General features: G+C 51.9%; 1 protein-coding gene across 2 annotated transcripts in view; it reads right to left on the minus strand.

The window, feature by feature from the left end:
• CCDC17 (coiled-coil domain containing 17) overlaps window positions 1–20,662 on the minus strand; it is a 46,689-nt gene that overhangs the window by 9,173 nt on the left and 16,854 nt on the right. Inside the window, exons 16-31 of one of the 2 annotated variants that reach the window (XM_032804543.2) lie at window positions 18,080–18,272; window positions 17,483–17,575; window positions 15,536–15,722; window positions 15,326–15,432; window positions 14,010–14,150; window positions 12,977–13,131; window positions 12,331–12,451; window positions 11,987–12,103; window positions 11,259–11,356; window positions 10,920–11,132; window positions 10,135–10,315; window positions 8,073–8,255; window positions 7,317–7,574; window positions 6,347–6,415; window positions 4,318–4,401; window positions 1,264–1,377 (exon numbers count right to left, since the gene is read on the minus strand). In XM_032804543.2, coding sequence (XP_032660434.2) covers window positions 1,264–1,377; window positions 4,318–4,401; window positions 6,347–6,415; window positions 7,317–7,574; window positions 8,073–8,255; window positions 10,135–10,315; window positions 10,920–11,132; window positions 11,259–11,356; window positions 11,987–12,103; window positions 12,331–12,451; window positions 12,977–13,131; window positions 14,010–14,150; window positions 15,326–15,432; window positions 15,536–15,722; window positions 17,483–17,575; window positions 18,080–18,272 — 2,314 coding nt within the window. The remainder of the gene's footprint in view (window positions 1–1,263; window positions 1,378–4,317; window positions 4,402–6,346; window positions 6,416–7,316; window positions 7,575–8,072; window positions 8,256–10,134; window positions 10,316–10,919; window positions 11,133–11,258; window positions 11,357–11,986; window positions 12,104–12,330; window positions 12,452–12,976; window positions 13,132–14,009; window positions 14,151–15,325; window positions 15,433–15,535; window positions 15,723–17,482; window positions 17,576–18,079; window positions 18,273–20,662) is intronic. The other variant, XM_032804545.2, reaches the window with a different exon arrangement.

The following is a 20,662-nucleotide window of genomic DNA, read 5'->3' on the forward strand; positions in this document are numbered from 1 at the left end:
AGACAGTTGAACGGCAGCCAGCTGCTGCACAGGGTACTTGGGGGGGGTGGGGAGCTGATGGGGGGGGCTGCCAGTCCACCCTGGTTCCACATCCCCACCAGCTAGCTGCAACAGGCTGCTCTTCCTACAAGCAGTAGAAAAAGCAGGCAGCTGCCAAACAATGTTAGAAGGGAGCATTACAGAACTTTAAATGAGGCATGTTCCTTAATTGATCAGCAATGAAACAACGTTAACTGGGATGACTTTAAGTGAGGAATTACTGTATACCCCATTTACTGCTTTCCCCCACCCCATCCACAAAGCTTGTTACCCTGTCAAAGAAAGCTGTCGGAGTGGTTTGACACAATTTGTTCTTGACAAATCCACGCTGTTGTTTATCACCTTATTCTAGATGTTTGCAAATTTGATTGCTTAATTATTTGCTCTACTATCTTTCCAGGTACAGAAGTTAAGCTGACTGGTCTGTAATTCCTCAGGTTGTCCTTTTTATAGATTGGCACTATATTTACCCTTTTCCACTCGTCTGGAATCTCTCCTGTCTTCCATGACTTTTCAAAGATAATTGCTAATAGTTCAGATAGCTCCTAGAGTATTCTAGGATGCATTTAATCAGACCCTGGTGATTTGATGACATCTAACTTTAGTAATTTTTAACTCGCGCGTTTCCTATTTTACTGGCATTCACTGTGTTAGAGGTCCAGTCACCACCAACCTTCTTGGTGAAAACCGAAACAAGTCATTAAGCACCTCTGCCATTTCCACATAGTCTGTATTTGTGCATTTGGTTTTTCTCACCTAAGTGTAGCCCCTTACATTTGTCTTAGGAATGTCATTTTGTTGGCTATAGCCTCATTTTCCAAATTTATCAAGAGCCCTTTCAATTTTAGCTATGTCCTCCAAAGAGTTTGTACCCCCCCAACTCTGTCATCTGCAATTATAATCAGTATGGTCTCTATTACCATGTTCAGATCATTAATAAAAATGTTACTACCAGCAGACCCCCAACAGATTCACATGGAACACCACTTGCGACCACTTTCCAATCTGACCTCATTCCACTAATACTTACTCATTCTTTGTGGTTGTTTAACCAATTAATGTAGTTCTACCAAGCCTGCATTTCTCCAGCTTGCTTATGAGAATGTCGAGGGAGTGTGTCAAAAGCCTTGCTAATGTTCAGGTATTATGTCCACTGCCTTCCCCCATCCACCGAACCAATTAGATTGTCAAAGAAGGTTAATACAGTTAACATAGCTTTCTTACCTCTTGCTGGGTTTCTGCCTTCTCCTGTGGCATCAGATCTGTAACTTTAGCACCACCTGGCGGCTCCTTGTAAAACTCTATGCCTTCCTTGGGGAGGTAGGACTGATTGATACCCTGAGGATAAAAAATGGAAGGCTAACAGAGTGGGGAAACTTAAAAGATAGCTTCAGTTGTGCAGTGTTTTTGAATGTTTTTGATACCCGGGACCAGCCTGCTTTCTAAACTGTCAGGGAGATTGTATGCACCATCACTGCTCCAGTGCCCAGTTGTTTAGAAACACTGCTTGGGTACATGTAAAACAATGAAAAGTCAGATGCCTGCAAGTCACCAGGGCCTGATGAAATGCATCCTAAAATACTCAAGGAGCTAACAGAGGAGGTATCTGTGCCTCTAGCTATTATTTTTGGAAAATCATGGGAGACGAGAAAGATTCCAGAAGACTGGAAAAGGGCAAATATAGTGCCCATCTATAAAAAGGGAAATAATAACCCAGGAAACTATGGACCAGTTAGTTTAACTTCTGTGCCAGGAAAGATAATAGAGCAAGTAATTAAGGAAATCATCTGCAAACACTTGGAAGGTGGTAAGGTGATAGGGAATAGCCAGCATGGATTTGTAAAGAACAAATCGTGTCAAACCAATCTGATAGCTTTCTTTGATAGGATAACAGGTCTTGTGGATAAGGGAAAGTGGTTTATGTGGTATACCTAGACTTTAGTAGGCATTGATACGGTCTTGCATGATATTCTTATCGATAAGCTAGGCAAATACAATTTAGATGGGGCTACTATAAGGTGGGTGCATAATGGCTGGATAACCGTACTCAGAGAGTAAGTTGTTAATGTTCCCAATCCTGCTGGAAGATAAACGAGTGGGGTTTGCTGCAGGGGTCTGTTTTGACCACTTTGTTCAATATCTTCATCAAAACTTAGATGTTGGCACAGAAGTACGGCTTATAAGTAGTGCAGATAATAGCAAACACGGAGGGATTGCAACTGCTTTGGAGGACAGGGTCATAATTCAAAATGATCTGGACAATTGGAGAAATGGTCTGAGGTAAACAGATTAAGTTTAATAAAGACAAATGCAAAGCTCCACTTAGAAAGGAAAATCAGTTTCACACTACAGAATGGGAAGAGACTGGCTCAGGAAGGAGTATGGCAGAAAGAAGATCTAGGGGTCATAGCGGACCACAAGCTAATATGAGTCAAGAGTGTGATACTGTTGCAAAAAAAGCAACGTGATTCTGGATGCATTAACAGGTATGTTGTGAGCAAGACACAGAAGTCATTCTTCTGCTCTACTCTGTGCTGGTTAGGCCTCAACTGGAGCATTGTGTCCAGTTGCGGCACCGCATTTCAGTGTGGAGAAATTGCGAAGGGTCCAGAGAAGATAACAAGAATGATTAAATCAGAGAACATGACCTATGAAGGAAGCTGAAAAATGGTTTGTTTAGTTTGGAAAAGAGAAGACTGAGAGGGGACATGATAGCAGTTTTCAGGTATCTAAAAGGGTGTCATCAGGAGGAGGGAGAAAACTTGTTCACCTTAGCCTCTAATGATAGAACAAGAATCAGTGGGTTTAAACTGCAGCAAGAGAGATTTAGGTTGGACATTAGGGAAAAGTTCTTAACTGTCAGGGTGGTTAAACACTGGAATAAATTTCCTAGGGAGGGTTGTGGAATCTCCATCTCTGGAGATATTTAAGAGCAGGTTAGATAAATGTCTATCAGGGATGGTCTAGACAGTATTTGGTCCTGCCATGAGGACAGGGGACTGGACTCGATGACCTCTCAAGGGCCCTTCCAGTCCTAGAGTCTATGAATCTATGAATGTCTTGCTGGGGTAGTAATGAGGTGCCTCTAACCTTGTTAATCTAAGAGTCCCAAACATTCAGTGGTGCTGGATCTCAAAGATACTGTCTTGGAAACTAAGCTTCAGTGTTTACTTCTAGACCAGGTAATTAGAAAACTCTAGCTGGACAGATGTGTATGTATATAACCTCATTCAATTTTTCAAATAGGAATACAGGAAGATATTCCCTCCCTTCACAACCCTTTGCAGGAAGTCTGACTTTTTTCCTTGCCATTGTCAATAAACTCTGCCCTCCAGAACTCTGCTGATAGTGACTAGTCAAATTAAGTGCCAAGCATAATACAGCAAGAAATTCTTCCAATTTATGCTTTAATTTCACCCTCCATTTAGTGATATATATACAGACACACACACCCAAAATCCCTCTACCTCTCTATTGCTGATAGAAGGGATAATCAGACCTCAAGTGATTTTTAAGATCATAGTGTGTGACAGTAAAACTTGTGTGTTCAGGCTCCCCGGTTATATGCACTTTAACCACCGTCCTCTTTCCCTCCTTTAGGTGAAAGTAGAGGTAATTACTACACGTCCTGTAATGTTCGAAGGGTAAACAATCTTGTGGAAGTTCCCTTCGGTCTATTTTCTTCCCCTCTGCTATTGACACTCTCTATAGATGTCCTGTTATAACTGGTACTTCCAGCTTTTGTAGCAAGTATCTTCCATTGCAGTCAGATATTCTAAAGTAGTGGGGTCTATTCCTTCATGTGCATGCCACTGCCATTAGTAGTGGTGAGTTGTGGCTGTCTGCTTAGAATCTACATTGTGAATAACTTTGGTATGAGTGTGGGAACCCACCTGTACTCTTCAAGAAAATCCATGACTTATCCCCTCCATCAGTGTTCCCATGCTGGTGCTCATTCTCTAAGCACTGCTCTTCTTGCAAGTACTGAGCAATTAGAGCAGTGCTACTGGGCAGTGATGTGTTGTTAGCAATTCTGTTTTTTAGCTAAGACCTAAAATGGGTTTCCTGACCACTTCTGAGCATTAAACATTGCATGGCACATGATCCCCAAAGTGGTGGCACTGTGGTTTCCTGGACAAATTTCTACACAAGTGGGATCTGCCTCCATATGTTCATTGGTAGTATCAAGGGTGAGGAAACCCTATGGCCAAGTGCCAGTTTAGTTCAAAGGAGGACACCTGAACCCCTCTACTGACACCGACGCATCAAAATGCTCACCTGTTTCGGGGGCAGGCTAAGCTCTTCATCCCGCCTGCCATCTGCTATACGGACAACCACAGATGCCCCTTTTACCAACTGAATCTGTGAGATGGAGAACACCTGTCAGCCTGGTGTTTGGGGATAACTGAACAGCACCCACAATTGGAGTCAGATTTAAAAAAAACCCTTGGCTCCTAGCTGATGTCACTGTGACACTGACCACGGGGGATGACTTGGCCGGGTTATGGATTCTGCGCTTTCAAAAATCTCTTTGCACTCCTGATAGTTACAAGCGCTGCACTATGTTGGCCTGGAGAGACACAGTAGCCTAATACTTTAGGCTCTGTGCCAAAGCGAGCGCACCTGGGGAGACCCATTTTCATTTGCTAAAGGAGGTTACTACCCTTGTGCAAAGTAGGTATAAAATGGCACTCAATCAGCAATCTCTGGGCAGCCCAGGGACAGCATTTTGCACAGCTGTGAATGAGATGAAGTGGCAGGCAGTGCAGTGCTCCATCAAAGCTCTGGCATGTGAGTGACTCCAGGCTCAGCTGTATAGTATGCAGGATGTCTAAGCTCAGCTCATTGGTACCTCTTAAACTGCCGCACCAGACTTTTTGTACATAATATAGTCCACTTCGGAGACAGCATTTCTCTATAGACAGGAGGCACAAAAAGCATTCAAATTTGGGACAAGCCTAGAAGCATTTGGTCTGAGACTGACGTATCTGTGTTGTATTTGCAAACAGATTGGCGCATCAATAGACATTAGACCAGACTAAAGTTCAGTGTTGGAGGAAAGATTAAAGGGAAACCGCTTCTAACCTACCGAAGAAATATTTTTTTTTACACTTTGCCAAAGGTGCTAACCAGCATAACACATTACAATCCATCCAGCACCCTCTTACATTCCAAACAACTAAAACCAGCCGGGAGGGCTAATGGGCCTTTCAGTCCTCCAAGCCCATGAGCAGTTTGAAAATACTCGAGTTTCAGGGTGAGGGCTCTGCAGGTAACATTTAGTCTTGATTATTTCACTTTTGAGGGCTTGTGGAAAGAGCCAGTAAAGAGGGGTTAAAAGCGACCGAGGAGAGGGCTGTGGCAGGGGAAAGGCTGGGCTGACTGGGGAAGCAACCAAAGCTGTGGCCAGCTCTATCAGGGCCCAGCTGGGATGATGAAAATAAGAGGGCAGTGGGCCAGGAGCTAAGACACTCTCTCTAGCTTTCAGAAAGAGAAAGACCCAGGGTACTTAGGGTGGAGCAGGGCTGGAGAAGGGCAGAGGGAGTTCCAGCCTCGCAAAGCCCCAGGCTGAGTTAAGGGCCCACAAGAGGGTACTGGGGTTGCAGGGGGCAGCCTAGAGATAAGCAGAGGCAGCTGGTCCAACCCCCCCCCCCTTGCCGATGATGCAGTCTGCCCCAGTGAGTGGGGCCTAGATGACATTGGCAGTAGCCACTGAGGAAGGGGAGGATAGAGGGTTGGGGGCTCCCCTAGGTGGAGAGACCCAGATTGTGGGGTGCTGCTAGGGGGCGGAACCCTGATGTAAAGGGCACTAGGGTCCGGGAGGGACACAGGAGCCAGCAGCAGGTGAGACACCGGCCTGCAGAGGGCGCTCCAGAGGCTGGAAGAGCTAATTCCCAGGACAACCAGCAGGAGGTGCTGCGCTGGTGAGTCGTCGCCCTGCCACAGGGCTAGAGATGAGTTTTCTACTTGTCTGCACTACAAAATTCAACCTTGAACTGAGCACAGACGGGTCTGTTCTGCCTGTCCTCTGGGAAACAGTTGTATTGTGCAGCTGGCACATACAGGACAGTGCTGAGGCCTGAAGCAGAAAAGAAGCTCCATTGGCTCTGCAGGGCTAACAAGATTTTTACTCCTTTAAGGCTCTAGTTCTGATCCAACTGGCATCAAGGGGACTTTGACCATGCAGTGGGGTGGGTCAGGAGTCATTTTTACAGGTCATTTTTCATCCTAGCCTTAACACGTAGATTCGCCTCACTATTGCACAGTGATTAAAAACACAGTGCACTGGCGTGGCATGATTACTCACCACTTTCTTGTCCACCAGCCCCTGCGTAACGCTGGCACACGTCCCTTGGGAGAAGGAGATCACAATGTTCTGTTGGAACACGAGCATTTCTCACCCTTAGCTGAAGAACTAGTCTGCACACACAACAGCAACTGCAACGTGTCGCCTCCCTCCCCACCCCCATCATTCTTCCCAATGGCATCACAAGATGAGTCCAGTGGAGAGGAGCAGCTGCAGAAGCAGCCAAAGATGGGACCTTTTGCCAGTCAGAGAACTCCTGTGACTGGACTTTCTCTGCCCTGTGCTGATCGTCTGTTTCTCCATCCCTCAGAAGCATTTCACCTCAGTGACACGCCCACATGTGACCCAACTGCCCTGTCCCCTTCACTTAATGTCCCTCTTCCGTCATGTCTCTTTCCATTTAGCTGATCTCCTCCAGATTAACCCCCAGCCCCTCACTCCAAAACCCTGTGCACTAACATGCCCTTTGCTGCCCTCACACTGTTCGCTCTGCATATGTGTTACCCTAGTAGCCAACACAGGTAGGGGGAAGGGGAGCATGTTGGCAGCGGGATAAAAATCCGCAGCAGGCCCTGGTCAGCTGGCCTGGAAAACTGCAGTGTAGACATTGGGCTCAGGCTGGTGCTCGAGCTTTGGGGCCCTGTGAGGCGGGGACCCTGCCAGCTGTGGGTTTTTGACCTTGTGTAAATGTATCCTCAGAACAGTGACTGCTGCTTTGTACAATGCCCAATTGTCCCGCTCTTGGCTGGTCCTGGGACACCACCGTAGCAAAGATGACATCATAATCCTTACAGACTAGGGCACCTGAGACGATGATGCTGAGTACCAAGGGACTGACTAGCAAGGGAGGGGAAATGAACCCTTCTCTCTGTGCAGCACTTTTCATCCCACAGGTGCTACAGAAAAGCGTGAAGGCACCCGGGAGATCTGCAGTTGACCACCAGGGTCCCTGATGAGAACTGGTCTGTACCTGGCTCGGAGCTCCCTGGTACAGAGGCAGCTGATAAACATCAGTGTTGCAGTAGCCACTAGAGAACACTTGGAGAACAGCCCACGCTTCCCTCCCCAGTACGCAGCGCAGCCTTTCGCACTCTTTCCTCATGATCCCTTTCGGCACAGGCCTGGTGGCTGCCTCTTTGCCCAGAGTGTCTGGCTCAGCATTCACCAGGACTTCGTACAGGTGGATAATCACCGTTAGATACTCATTGTAAATCCTCTGAGGAAAGGACTGGAAGGAAAGAAAACATTAACCGGGGAAAATAAGAAACCAGTCATGAAACTCGAGACCTTTTCATGGGCAGAGACGGAAGCTCTGTTCCTTAAAACAAAACACTTCAATGCATAACCTAATGGAGCAGTGGCTTGAGCAGCTGGCAGCCTGGGTTCTGACTCACTATGTGACTGCTGAGCTTCTGTTTGTCCTATCTGCAAAAATCAGGATCCTCTGACCCTGCTTTGGAGTTCACACCATGCCTCTTGGTCTGACGGGGCCCGAGTCTGTTGCCCTTCAAAGCCTGTATCTCCAGGTTCTCTCTGTGAGCAAGGCAGGGTTTTAATGTTGAAGCTGGCTCAAGCTATGTTGTAACGTATATTTAAGATGTTGAGTTGCAGGTGTGCTTACAGCCTCATCAGATGCATTGTATCAGGACAACAAACTGTCTTAACCTGCTCTACTTTCTTCCTTTATGTTCCTATGTAAACCAGAAGCACCTGCAGAAAGCATTACCTTGAATCCATCCAGCCACACAGGCCATCGCTGGTAGCTGTCAAGGTCAAGCTCCTCCACAAAGACAGGACGATCATATTTTAGCCAGGGTCTCCCAAAGTAAAAGGCCCCAGGGGGATTGAAGCAGAAATGAGCCACTGTCAAACCAGACCAGGGTAGATTCTTGGCACCATCCACGGCAAACTGAAACAACCAAGAGCAAAGAGCTCAATAGCCAGGGACATTTTGTAATCCAGATACCGTAGATGGACGGACTAATACCAGCTGCACACCACGAATGGGTGGTCAGAACTGCCCCACAAAACCAGGAGTCTGACTGGGGGAAGGGAAAAGGAAACACCTCTCAAATTGTACTGTCAATTCCGAAACAGTTGGCTGGTTCTGCTAGAGTGACCGGAAGTGGACTAGTTAACAACTGACATTTTTTAAGTCATTGGCAGAGTTTAGCATTGATGTGAGGGCAGCGTACCTCTGATTCCTGCTTCCAGACTCCATGTCTCTGTGTCTCAGCCAGATAACCCCGGCCTCTTTTCCTTTGCAACCACAAAGGGTGGAAACTTTTTTTTTTTTTTTTTTTTTTTTTTAAATTTTTGGGTGGTGGTGGTGAGAATAAAATCTTAAATTCTCTAGAAAGCGGCAGGGCCCCAAAGCAGGATGCGTGCAGTGTGTGTCTGTGGGTCCCTGGGACCAGCTCCATCCTAGCCCCATGTGGAACCTATACAAACGCAGCAAGTGTGTGGGACGAAACCGTTTGCACTGACAGTGGTCTTGGACACTCTCCCCTGGTGCCAGGAGAACGTGATTATTGAAGCAAGCCAATAGTGCAGTCATTCCATTACCTATGTGGGGCCCAACAGCTGTTCTCTGACTGAGAAACGCACTCCTTGAATCACCTGCAAGACAGTCCTGACCTCAGCACCAACCTCTCTCTTTATAAGTCCAATTCCAGTGTCACCAGGACACAATACAATCATTTAAGACTATGATTTGCAAGTGGACCTGTAGGGGATTCAGCCAGGCAGCATGCAATTACCAGAGCCAGAATTTTGGGATTTACCCCTCTCATCTTGCAAAACTGCCATGGGATCTTTAACTCTCCCAAGCGATCAGCACGCTGGTTTTACATCTTATCCAAAAGACAGGGCTGATCACTTCTGGCAGCTCTCACAAGCTAAGCAGAACCAGGTCAGTACTTGGATGGGAGAGTGAGAGTTCTTAAGTAGCAGCACTGAATCAATGCACTCGCATGGGGCAATGTCTACTGACGGACTGATAGTTCGGCTGCAGGATAAAGAAAATACATGGCCAGTTCCTCTATTTGTCTGAAGCTCAAATCCTTCCACTCAGGCAGTAACTGGGAAGCGTAGAGGGATGGCATCCAACTGTGAAACATTTAGTGCTGCCTCAGGTGCGATATTTTTAAGTCACAGCCACAGTAGAACCTCAGAGTTACGAACACCAGAGCTACAAACTGACCCATCAACCACACCCCTCATTTGGAACTGGAAGTATACAAGCAGGCAGCAGCAGAGACCAACCCCCCCGCCCCAAAGACTAATACAGCACAGTGCTGTGTTAAAAGTAAACTACTGAAAAATACAGGGAAAGTTTAAAAAAAAGATTTGTCCAGCTAAGGAAACTCTTTCTGGGCTTGTTTCATTTAAGTTTAGATGGTCAAAAGCAGCATTTTCCTTCTGGATGATAAAGTTTCAAAGCTGTACTAAGTCAAAGTTCAGCTGTAAACTTTCAAAACAACCAGAACGTTTTGTTCAGCGTTATGAACAACCTCCATCCCCCGAGGTGTCCGTAACTCTGAGGTTCTCCTGTACGTACTATTGCTCCAAATTTGTGGCCAACTAGGACCTCACGGCAACAGTAGAGGTAGAACTCAGACCCTCTTGCTCAAGGACACTGGCCTTTATGATAAAGGAAGGTCTCTGCTATCCATGAGCAGTATAGGGCCAGTGATACACAGCCAAGTATTTCTTATTTCACCCAGAAGAGGACAGGCCCACACACAGGCATTAGCCAGTACATTTCACTATACCCGTTTGCTGTTCACCTTAATGCCGTACGTAGGGAGGTATCGAGAAACATAGGTGAGGTTGAAAGGCTGAGGGCTGCTGTCCGTCATCCTGGTCAGTTTCTCGTTGATCCAAGCAGAGATCTCCTCATCTGTATTCAGCTCCAGGCCTTTGTTTCCTGCAAGCTGAGGGACAATCTCCCGAACTAGCACTGCAGACCTGAGCACGGGGGGGAATGAACAGAAAGCCACAACGTTGAACAGAGGCATAAAGTCAGGAAAGGCTGCAGAGAGAAGTGCTCCATCCATCTCAAAGCAACACCCCGCACCTCTCACTCAGACCCAGAGAGAAGCACTGGGAGACAGACGCTGCCTGGCTGGAACCATCCATGGGGAGTGACCAAAGATTACATACAGTCTGTTTAGACTGGAACTGCAGAGGGCACCGAAGGTCAGGACTGAGGCACCGGCTGAGCTGCAGCGGGCTGGCTCCAGGTCCAGAACAGACGGGGAGAGCTGAGAGCTGGTGGGAGCGTGTCTCAGGACTGAAATAATGGAGGGGAGGCTGCGGGTCAGGCCTGAGATGTCTTGGTGGAGCTGAGTGGGGGAGCCCAGGGTAGAAGGGGCTTCAGATCAGGATTGAGGTGCACTGGCAGAGCAGCAGGTGGGGCACCTTCTTGCATTCGAGCTGGTGGCACACAGTGCTAGCAATGCTATGCCAGTGCCCCTGCTGTCCCTATCCTTTCAGGGGCAGCAAATTCACCCACACAATTAAGCCCAGAGAAGAAAAGGTCATTTTTCTCAGGCCCCCGGCACCAGCTCACCTGTTTCCCATGGCGCTGTAGAGGCACCTCTCTCCGGCGGTGGGCACGACCGAGTCTGAATAATAGATCCCGTCTGAATAGTCAGGCCTGGGCTGGAAGAGGCCGAGTCTGACCCAGTCCGCCTGGGGAACCAGGCTTCTCTGCAGGGTTTGATGGCTGGAGTCCACGGGGGCTTTGAGCAGCCTGACTAGCAGGCTGGCACATGGGACGTACCTATGGGGAGAGGAGCGGCACAGGGGTGAGAGCCTGCACAGTTCACAGCAAAGCGCGGGATGTTACAGAGACAAGACACACACAAGAGGGGAGTGAGCCGGCTGGGAGCCAGATGCGAGGCGTTACCGTCCTGCAGAGGTAAGGGCACCGACAGAGAACGGCTGGTCCGTGGCAGGACCACTGTGGTAAAGGCGAAGCTGGTGGGCACCCTCGTTCAGAGAGACCTAATCAAAGCAAAAGCTACAGGTCACTTGATCCACTCTCCACTGCTAGCCACGCTTCCCCTTCCGGAGGGGCAGGAATTGCTCTGTGAACCCATGGCTGCCCCCAACACTTTCCTGGACAGACCCTGCAGGGCATGGATGAGCTGCCTCCTAAGCACAGTCCAAGCCTACAGCTGATCTCCAGCCTTGGCCTGGGAAGCCCGAGGTCATTGGATTCCTGGTTTCAGCAACAATCCAGCTCGCCCGGATCCCCGTGCCTCGCCCCACCCCAGAGCACAAGGGACCTCGCCCGGATCCCACCCCCCCACCACCTCGCCCTTCCCCAGAGCACAGGGGAGCTCCCTCCGCCTCGCCCCACCCCAGAGCACAGAGGAGCTCGTCCAGATCCCCCTCCAACCTCGCCCTGTCCCTGAGCATAGGGGAGCTCTCCCTGCCTCGCCCCGCCCCAGAGCACAGGGGAGCTTGCCTGGATCCCTCCCCGCCACAGAGCAGAGGGGAGATCACCCGGATTCCCCCACCACAGAGTATGGGGTACTTTCCCAGACCCCCCCACCTGCCCTGCCCCAGAGCACAGGGTGGGCTCACCAGATCCCACTGCCCTGTCCCCAAAGCATGGGGGGGGGAGCTCACCTGGATCCCCTGGGAATCTGAAGCAGGGGCTCTGTGTGTCCCAGATTCCACAAAGAGATTGAGAGCTGCCCAGCCAATTAGGACGAGCTTGGAACTGAACCGATCCAGGGAGTAGAGCTGTAAGAATCAAAGGCAGCTCGGTGTCAAGTCATAGCCCCCCAGGTGAGACCCTGCACCTGCACTTAAGTGCAAGGTGCTGGCCCAGCTGTGTCTAACACCTCACAAACTCTCCTCACTCGCAGGGGAAGAGCAGTTCCCCTCTCCCGCCCCACACAGCAGTGGCTTGTCATTTCCCCGGCTGGCAGGATCTCTGCATCTGTCATCTGCCTGGCCGCAGCACAGACCTTTAGCAAGAGCATAGCAGAGGGCGGCACAGCTGGATTCCGGATCTCCACGCTATAGCTGCAGAGTGGCTCGAAGATATTGCTGCTCAAATCAATGCCGGTGGAAATATCCGGCCCAATTCTGAAAGGAAAAGGCCGGGGAGAGAACATAAACCAAAGATCAATATCTCCCGGGAGAGAAGTTTGGGGCTGTTCCACTGTTCTCTGAGCTCAGACCGGGAGGGTCTCAACATGCTGCACTAGGATCACTTCAACCCTTGTGTATTCGGGACTGAGATCCATCTCGCACCAGTTAGACAAGCCACCCTGCACCTGCCATGCGGAGTGGGAGCGGCGTATCTGTGTGCAGGGCTAGCATGCACCATGGGGTCCCTAGAAGTATCCACCTCATGACCTAGCATTTGCAAGGTCAGTAGTTCACGGTGATCAAGGTGAGGCAGAGGTAAATGTGGATCTCCATGTGCACTACGGTACACGCATTTTCATTACCATTCCTGGCCCACCTGCACCTCCCCAGGCCCTGGTTCTGATCCAGAGCCCTGGGCTTGTCATTACCCCGTTGGACCCAACGGCTCTAGATGACATTTTGAGAGAGAAGAGGAAGCCCCGCCCTCCTGGTGACGGCCCGTGAATCGCTCCTCCTTACTGGTGGTAGCTGCTGTCAAAGATTCGGCCAGTGACCTTAGTGACGGTGACGGCATCGGGCAGGAACCGGGCCCCGTCGATGTACAGGTCGAAGCCGTCTGCGGCGCTGAAGGGCTCCGAGGCGGGCGTCTCTCTGGTGTGATGGATGAACGCTGCCTGCAAAGACAGACCGGATCTTATTGCGGAGCCCCGTCAGCCGCCAGCTGGGGTGTGGGGGTGGGTCCCGTTCTTCGGGCAGGGAATGAGATGGGGCCGTCGCTGCTGATTACAAGACCCTGCCTCTTGGCAGGGGGTTAGACAAGACGACGCTTCTGGGTCTGTGGTTCTATGAGGACAGGTGGGGATGCTCTGAGCTCAGTGAACCTAACAAGCCCCACATCTCCTGTGTGTGGGCACTACACAAAGTGAAACACGGGGCAGCACCATGGGGCATTGTAGTGAAGGCTGTGCTGGCCCACACAGGAGATGGGGACGCACAGCCCACTTCACTCCTCCCCTGGCTGAACTGAGGGGACCCCCAGAGTCAGGACAGAGGGACGCCCCACCCAGGGCTGAGCATACCGGCTCCAAAGCAGATCCAAGCAGGGCAGCATGTTTCCCACGCCAGCCCAGTTCATAAGTGAATGCTCCATTCCCAGTGCGTCTGCCTACCCTCGCTGTGTGCCAGGGGGGTTGCTGGATCGGGGCTGAAAGCGCCTCTCACTCAGAGCCAAGCCCTTGGGAAAAGGGGGAAGCCCAAGTCCGGAGGCGTATCAGAAGCCAGTGGGCTGAAGGCTGCTGGTTGGCTGCCACGTGCTGAGCCCCCAGTGGTCTCTCCCCCGCTCAGCTGACTGGGGGGTGCGGCAGTGACACACGCAGAATGTGGGAGTCTCAGACCAGGTCAGGAGAGAGACGTCTAATGCCAGCAATCATGCCAAGGGCAAGACTCTGCCTGTCTCCCTGGCCTGGCTCTGCCTTGAACCCCTCTGTGGGCAGGAAACTCAGCCCTCCTGCTTTGCTTGGAGATCCCAGGGCCTGGGCACTGGGGCACTCACCCAGGGCCAGTCCCACGGCTGGCTGAGAGGGACTGCCGACTCGGGGGGGAAAGGCTGCTCCGGCTTCTTGTCGCTGAACAGGTGCAGCCTCACGCTGGCACTGCCGTATGGCTCGAAGCTCTTGTGCTGCCGCTCCTCGGGCTGAGATGGGTACAATGCCGCACCCACAGAGACAAGGTGGGGAGGGGACATCAGTCAGGGTGCGATGCTGGCTGTGCCCTGAGAGGTGGGGGTCTGTGCTGGTGCTGAGCAAGGGGATCAGGATGTCCCTTCATCACAGCCCTGGCTGGGACGTGAACAGGAGCTCTCCAGCCACTCTTCTGCTAGCTCCGTCCACAAACACGCCGAGCCAGGTCCTCAGCCCCTGCCGTGGGACTATCCCTGGGCAAAACACCCCTCCTCTCGCCATCAGAGCCCAGTGCAAACCTTACTACGTTTGCACAGACTCAGGTCCAGCCAGTCAGACCATGAGCCTTCCCATATCCGGGTTACATGGTAACAGGCCCCCAGTGAATGGGGGATAATGGAATCTTATGAGGGTCAACCAGGGCTGGAGACAGAAATCCAGGACATCATAAAGAAACAAACTTCCAGGCCATATTTCCAACGCTGTTCCTGTTCTCTCAACTCCCTGCTTAACTAACCCTCCAAAATGCCAAAAGGTGATGCTGTAACTCAAGACATTGCAACACCTCTGTGCTGATGCCCTCAGAAGAGCTGGGAGCAGCATCGCCAAGTCTGCCCTGCAGAGGCCTGCAGCCAAAAAAGACATTCCTAAGTTTGTTTCCATGCCATAGTGTTTGCTCCCCAACAGCAATCAGGGAACAACCTAGAAACTTTGTTCTTCTGGCAAATTTCAACCCTGAATGGGATGGAATAGAAAACTGGAGAAATGCATTAATTAACGGCACTTAGAACTGCCTGCTCAAGGGGCCTGAATTTGGATCAACAACATAATGAGAAAAAAAAAATAATCAGGGAATCACGGAGGGAACATTTTTGTGCCAGGCGAAAGCCTCTGCGCACCTGCTGAACTTTCCCACAGCAGGAACCAGCGTGGTGGTGCAGAACGTGCATTGCCCATGGAGGTCCCATAGGCATCACTTTATATATTCCCTGTAGACTGACACTGTTCACAGAGGCCCTGCTCAGGCAGTCCTTACTCAAGCAAGTCAGTGGGAGTTTTGCCAGCATTAGGACAGCAGGCTCGGGCCCTCAGCCGCCTGCCTTGTTTGTCCCATTATTATCTTCCAGTGGGGTTAACCCCAGGGACCTCACATTGGCTTCTGTTGTCCCAGTGACGGGGACAGACTTACCAGGACTGAAAACATATGGGCAGGAGGCACAGGGCCATGATACAGGGTCAGATCATGGGGCCCCATGTTCCAGGTCACTGCTCCTAGGCCCCCTTTTCTCACCACATCTGTAAGGACAAGATGTAAAGAAACTAACATCACCGTTTCTCGTTGGGAATGGAGCCCCCAAGCCTCAGGCTGGCTGGGACACCATATGCACCAACGGCTTACCGGATCCAGCAGGCTTGGTCAGTCTGAGGACGGCCCAGGCAGCCAACCACTCATCAGTTCCCAGCAGCTGCTGCTGCCTGCCTGACCCCTGGTCCCATGGGGTGGCAGCCACCCCTCCACTGGGCCAGTGGTAAAAGCGGACAATCAGGATCATGTCCTCCTGCGGCAGCAGGTCCAGGAAAGTCACCTGGGGGAGAGAGAGATGGGCTGCGTTTACAGAAACCTCCCTTGAGCGGGCCAGAGTCTGTGCCCGTCTAGCGTAGCTGCTTACACAGCCACATCTGAGTGCTGCAGAATCACTAATGGACTTCCCCTCTGTCACGGAGTGTGGGGGAGTCCAGCCCTGCACCCCTCTTCCTGGGACTCACAGTGACTCTTGGCCAGCCAGTAAAACAGAAGGTTTATTGGACACAGGTTACAGCAGAGCTTGCAGGCACAGTCAGGACCCCTCAATCAAGTCCTTCTAGGCTTTCAGGGCGCTTGGATCCCAGCTAGGATACCCTGAATTCCACCCACACAGCCCCAAACTACTTCCCTCCTGCTGGCCCCTTCCTTTGTCTTCTTTCCCGGGCAAAGGTGTTGACCTTTCCCCTCCCTTACCTAGCTCAGGTTACAGTATAGTCCATCCCCTAAAGTCCTCCCCTGCTCTCCCATTCCCCACACAGACAGCCCCTACTCCATCACACCCTCACACACCCCTGCGAGGCAGGGCAGTTCCTGCCATCGTACAGCAGGGCTCCTGACACACAGAGAGACTAAGGGTCCGGCCTGGGGTCATGCAGGGAGTCCATGGCAGAGGCAGGATTTGAACCCAGAGCTCCTGAGCCCCAGGTTGGTGTCTTAACAACAGGGCCTTGCCCCCTCCCTAGCCACTGCTCTGTGCCTGCTCACCCAGGAGCTAGTGTTCTCCAGCCTTCCCAAAGAGGAAGCGCGTCTCCTGGGCCAGCTTCCTCGCCAGCCCCTGCATGGTTCTCAGAACGCTCCCTTCTGCAGGCTACCCGGGAAGGCTCTGCCGCCCACCCACTGCCCTGTTCGCTGAAACGTCCCAGGGGTGTGGTAGGCTCTGCATGGCCCTCATGCCTCAGAGGGAAGGACCTGCCACCTTCCTGCTTGTGCCCTACTGGGCCTAGTGGAGGGCAATTCGATGTCATGGCCCCCATGGCACAGCGACCAAACCTCCTGCTGCCATGGTTCTAGCATCCCACCCAAAGCTGCCCTTGGGGGCTGTGGAGAAGGATGTTACACATGCCAGAGCCCACCGTGTGGGTGCCACCCAGAAGAAATGGGCTTGTGGGCAGAGGAAGCAGATGTTTGTCCCCTTGTTGCAAATACACCCCAACCTCCTGCAGGAACCAGACCTCGGGACCAGGTGTCGTATTTTTTGTTCGTCATTAGACCTAGTAACTCCACTGAGAACGGCTGGGTCTCTCTGCACCCTGCGTCGGGGATCATGCAATGTGCTACGGGGCATTGAGGGGAAGGTTGCAAGCACCCTGGGGTTTATGGGCATGATGGAATATGCAATGGAAGAATAGGGCAGAATTGCCAGTAGTCTGGCGGGGTTAGGCATTAGGGGACTGTGGGTGTGCTGTGAGCAGGCTTGGGCAGCGATCAATATGTGCACGTTTCCTTTTGCTGGCTACACCCATCGGGGTGCTGTCCCGTGGAACAGGCTGCCCGTGTGCAGCTTTGATGGAACTCAGGCTCCCAGACACCCCACACACTGGGGCTGACTGCTGCGGTCAGGAAAGGCAAACAGAGCTGTACCGAACTCTCCCCAGCTGCTCTTCAGCTTGGGGGGCGGGGTGTCATTTTAACTTGTGTCACTGATTCTGGAACAGGGCTCCCTTGCTCTCTCTCTCCGACCAAGGAGTCAGGGCAACCGTGTGAAATCCTCACTTTGGGGATCCCGCCCTTAAGTGACACCCCAAAGTTTTGTCAAGCTACCTCCTGCTCCCCGAATATGAAGTAGCCGAGTTTAATGTTGGATCTCACAGGGGTAGTGTAGCAGGTCATCCCGGCGTTCCTAGTGCTGATCACCTGGACAGACAGACAGACAGACACACAAACCTATTAACAAGGGGAAGCCGTAAAGTCCTGAGTGATACTCCAGACTGCGGAGCAGGTTTTAATTGCAGAGCAGCAACAGGGATCGATTAAGCAATAGCTTCCTGCAAGTGATCTGTTCCCATCTGAATGGTGGAAGCACCAGAGCAGGGATGAAATGGGGCTGGAGGTTCTGGTTCTTGTGGGTATGGAACTGCTGTCTCCCCTCTCAGGAAGGCCTTCAGCTAGCAAAGTGCGGGGAACCCCTGAACGGCCCCATCTGACGTGGAAATAATCCCTCTCTTCCGCACCTTCCCTCTAGCCCCGGCCCAGGGGCTGGGGGGTGCAGTTGATAAATTCAGACTCACCATTCCCCGGGCACAACAGCGTCGGCTCCTGATGGGAGTCCTTCACCAGCTGCTCCAGGGCGTTGGGGATCTGGCAGCTGGTGCATTCACCCTGGCAGTGACCATGTTCAGATGCAGAGGTGAGCCCTACCTGCCCCGTTTTCTGGTGATAGCCGGTCAGCCTGAGGACCCCGTCGCCCAGCGGGGCGCCTTTCACCTGGTCTATGATGAACCCCAACCTCTTCCCTGCATCGTCATCATTCCTGGGGTCTCCCTGCTGGGGCTGCGCCCTGCGTTCCTGGGCCTCCATCAACTTCCCGCCCCGAAGGGCTGCTCCACCATGCCTGGAAGGGTTCGGCCTGATTACTGATTGCTGCATGCTGGGCCCTGCAGCAGCCTCACAAGGGGAGGGTTGGCTCAGCAGCAGGACCCTCCAAGAGCTAGGAGGGCACAGATGGAACAGAAGCCTAGTGGTGAAAGGCCCCAGCACCCTTCCTTGTCTCACTTCAGGGCTGGAGACCTCAGTGGCCACCTTTATGCTCTGGGCCACTTCCCCTTACCCAAACGGGACCAGCACAGGCCAGTGCGTGACACGCCGGCCTCATGGCCTGCAGCTCGCGACCTGGGTCCTGCAAATGCCAAACCAGGGAAAGGCAGCCAGCAGCCAGCCTTCTCGTTATCCCCTCCAGGGATGTATGTGGGGGGCACCTGGTGTCACCTGTCGAACAACTGGGGTAGGGGGCAGGCTGTGCATGGGGCTCAGGTCTGAGCAGCAGCAGCCCCACAGACTGACCATGCTACAGTACGGCCCGCTACTGTCCCCAGCTCCACAGCTCCTGCTGCGACACCCGCAGCCCGGAAAAAGTCAGGTGGCCAACGGGAAGAACCAGACATCCAACAGTCTTTACCTGCAAGAGCCTTGGAGCGGTCTGTGATCCCTGAGCTTCTGGGGTCTTGTCAGGACCCACAAGTGAGAGTGGAGGTGAGGAGGAGGAAAGGGGGATGGGAAGAAGGGAGCGGCCAAGCTGGCTGCAGTACAGTGTACAGGATATGCGGGGCCCGCAGGGGTATGTGCTGGTGTCAGGGCACCTGGTGCTGTCCTGTGCTTCCCTCCCTGAGTCAGCAGCTTGTAGGTGGTGGCGGGGACATGAAAGAGAAAGCCTGGGACGTGCTGCTGGCACGGCATGGCCCATTGGGACAGCACTGACCCCTTGGCCTGCTGAGGGCCAGCGCTATGGGGCAGACTCGGAACAAGGGATACGCAGCCTGCTCTGCAGAACGCGGGGCTGATTTAATTAGCACCGGCACGTTTCTGGCATCATCACGTGGTGCTATTTATACAGCCCCTTCCATCCCAGGCAGGACAGAAGGGTAACCGGGAGGTTCCTTACGGAGCCAGGAAAGGGCTGCCCCCACCAATGTAGGTGGGAAGGACATGGCAGCTAATGAGACCCAGCCCACGTGCGCTTGGAAGGACAGGACACTAGCTGCTAAACTACAAAAAAGACCTGGGAAAAGGCACGCAGCACAGGCAGGGATGCTTGCGGTACGGAGACACTGAGATCAGGGTCAGGGACAGGGTCACCCCGAGCAGAGAGCCCAGGGAGGAGAAATTAGCAGGTCAGCGTCAGACAGAGAGAGACCTCGGAGAATCAGAGACAGCTTTTGTTAAGCAGTGACAGCCTGGGCCAAAAACCACCAAAGGTGAGAAAGAGGAGCTGGACTCTCCCCAGGCTGGGATCCCAAAAACCCGGGACACCTCGTTACTGGTGTTATTCACACGCCTATCAGAACATGCCTGGAGGCCCACATGGAAAATCTACGCGCACAGCCAACGGGTAGGGTCTATCTTAACCTAATGTCAAAGTGACCCCCAAAATACCAAGCCCCTACCTTCAGCTCCGCTGTCCCCACGAGAAAGCCTTGGGGACTTCACCATGTGCTGGGAAGGCCCATGAACCCGAGCACTGTCAGAGCAAGCGAGGGGAGCATATTCCAAAGCACGAGTGGGGAAAGGCTCTACCCCACCAGAGGAAAACGCACGGCTGTGCAGAGCCAGGGACTTACACAGTTTGATCATTAACACCAGCTGAGGATCTTGCTGCTGCTGTTTACTGCGCAGAACAGAAAAGCAGCCTGAACTTGGGATAAAAAACAGTCTGCAGCATTTGCAAGCTGATAATGAATCTACGGCTCCTTCTTTAAGCACGGCTGCCCCAGGCCAGACGTCGTGCATTGGCAAGCACGGCTTAGTATGCACGGTCCTAGAACCACAGAAATGCAGGGCTGGAAGGGCCCCTGAGAGGACATCTAGTCCAGCCCCCAGTGCTGAGACAGGACCAAATAAACCTAGACAGGTATTTGCAAATACAAATTACAGAACCTACCCATCATACCATGTGTTAATCCTGTCGGAGCACAGAATCTGGGCCTGACCCACAGTCTGTACTCAAGCAAAATTGCCAGTTGTGGGTGTTTTGCCTGCAACCGTGAGTGCTGGGTTTTAGTCTCTATCATCTACACGTGAAAATGGCTGAAAACTTGGGCACCTGGATTTAAAGGCCTTTAAAGAAAAAAATTGGTCCTTTAAAAACAAAAACTCAGCGTGACCCCAAAAGGGACATATTCAAACCATTCACAGAACACACAGTCAAAGGCCCAGAACCTGTTGCCGCTGTATTCAAAGGCAAAACTCTCATTGATGTCAATGGCAGCTGGATCGAGCAGAGAATCC

The sequence above is a fragment of the Chelonoidis abingdonii genome, chromosome 7 (assembly GCF_003597395.2).
Source record: "Chelonoidis abingdonii isolate Lonesome George chromosome 7, CheloAbing_2.0, whole genome shotgun sequence".
NCBI lineage: Eukaryota > Metazoa > Chordata > Testudines > Testudinidae > Chelonoidis > Chelonoidis abingdonii.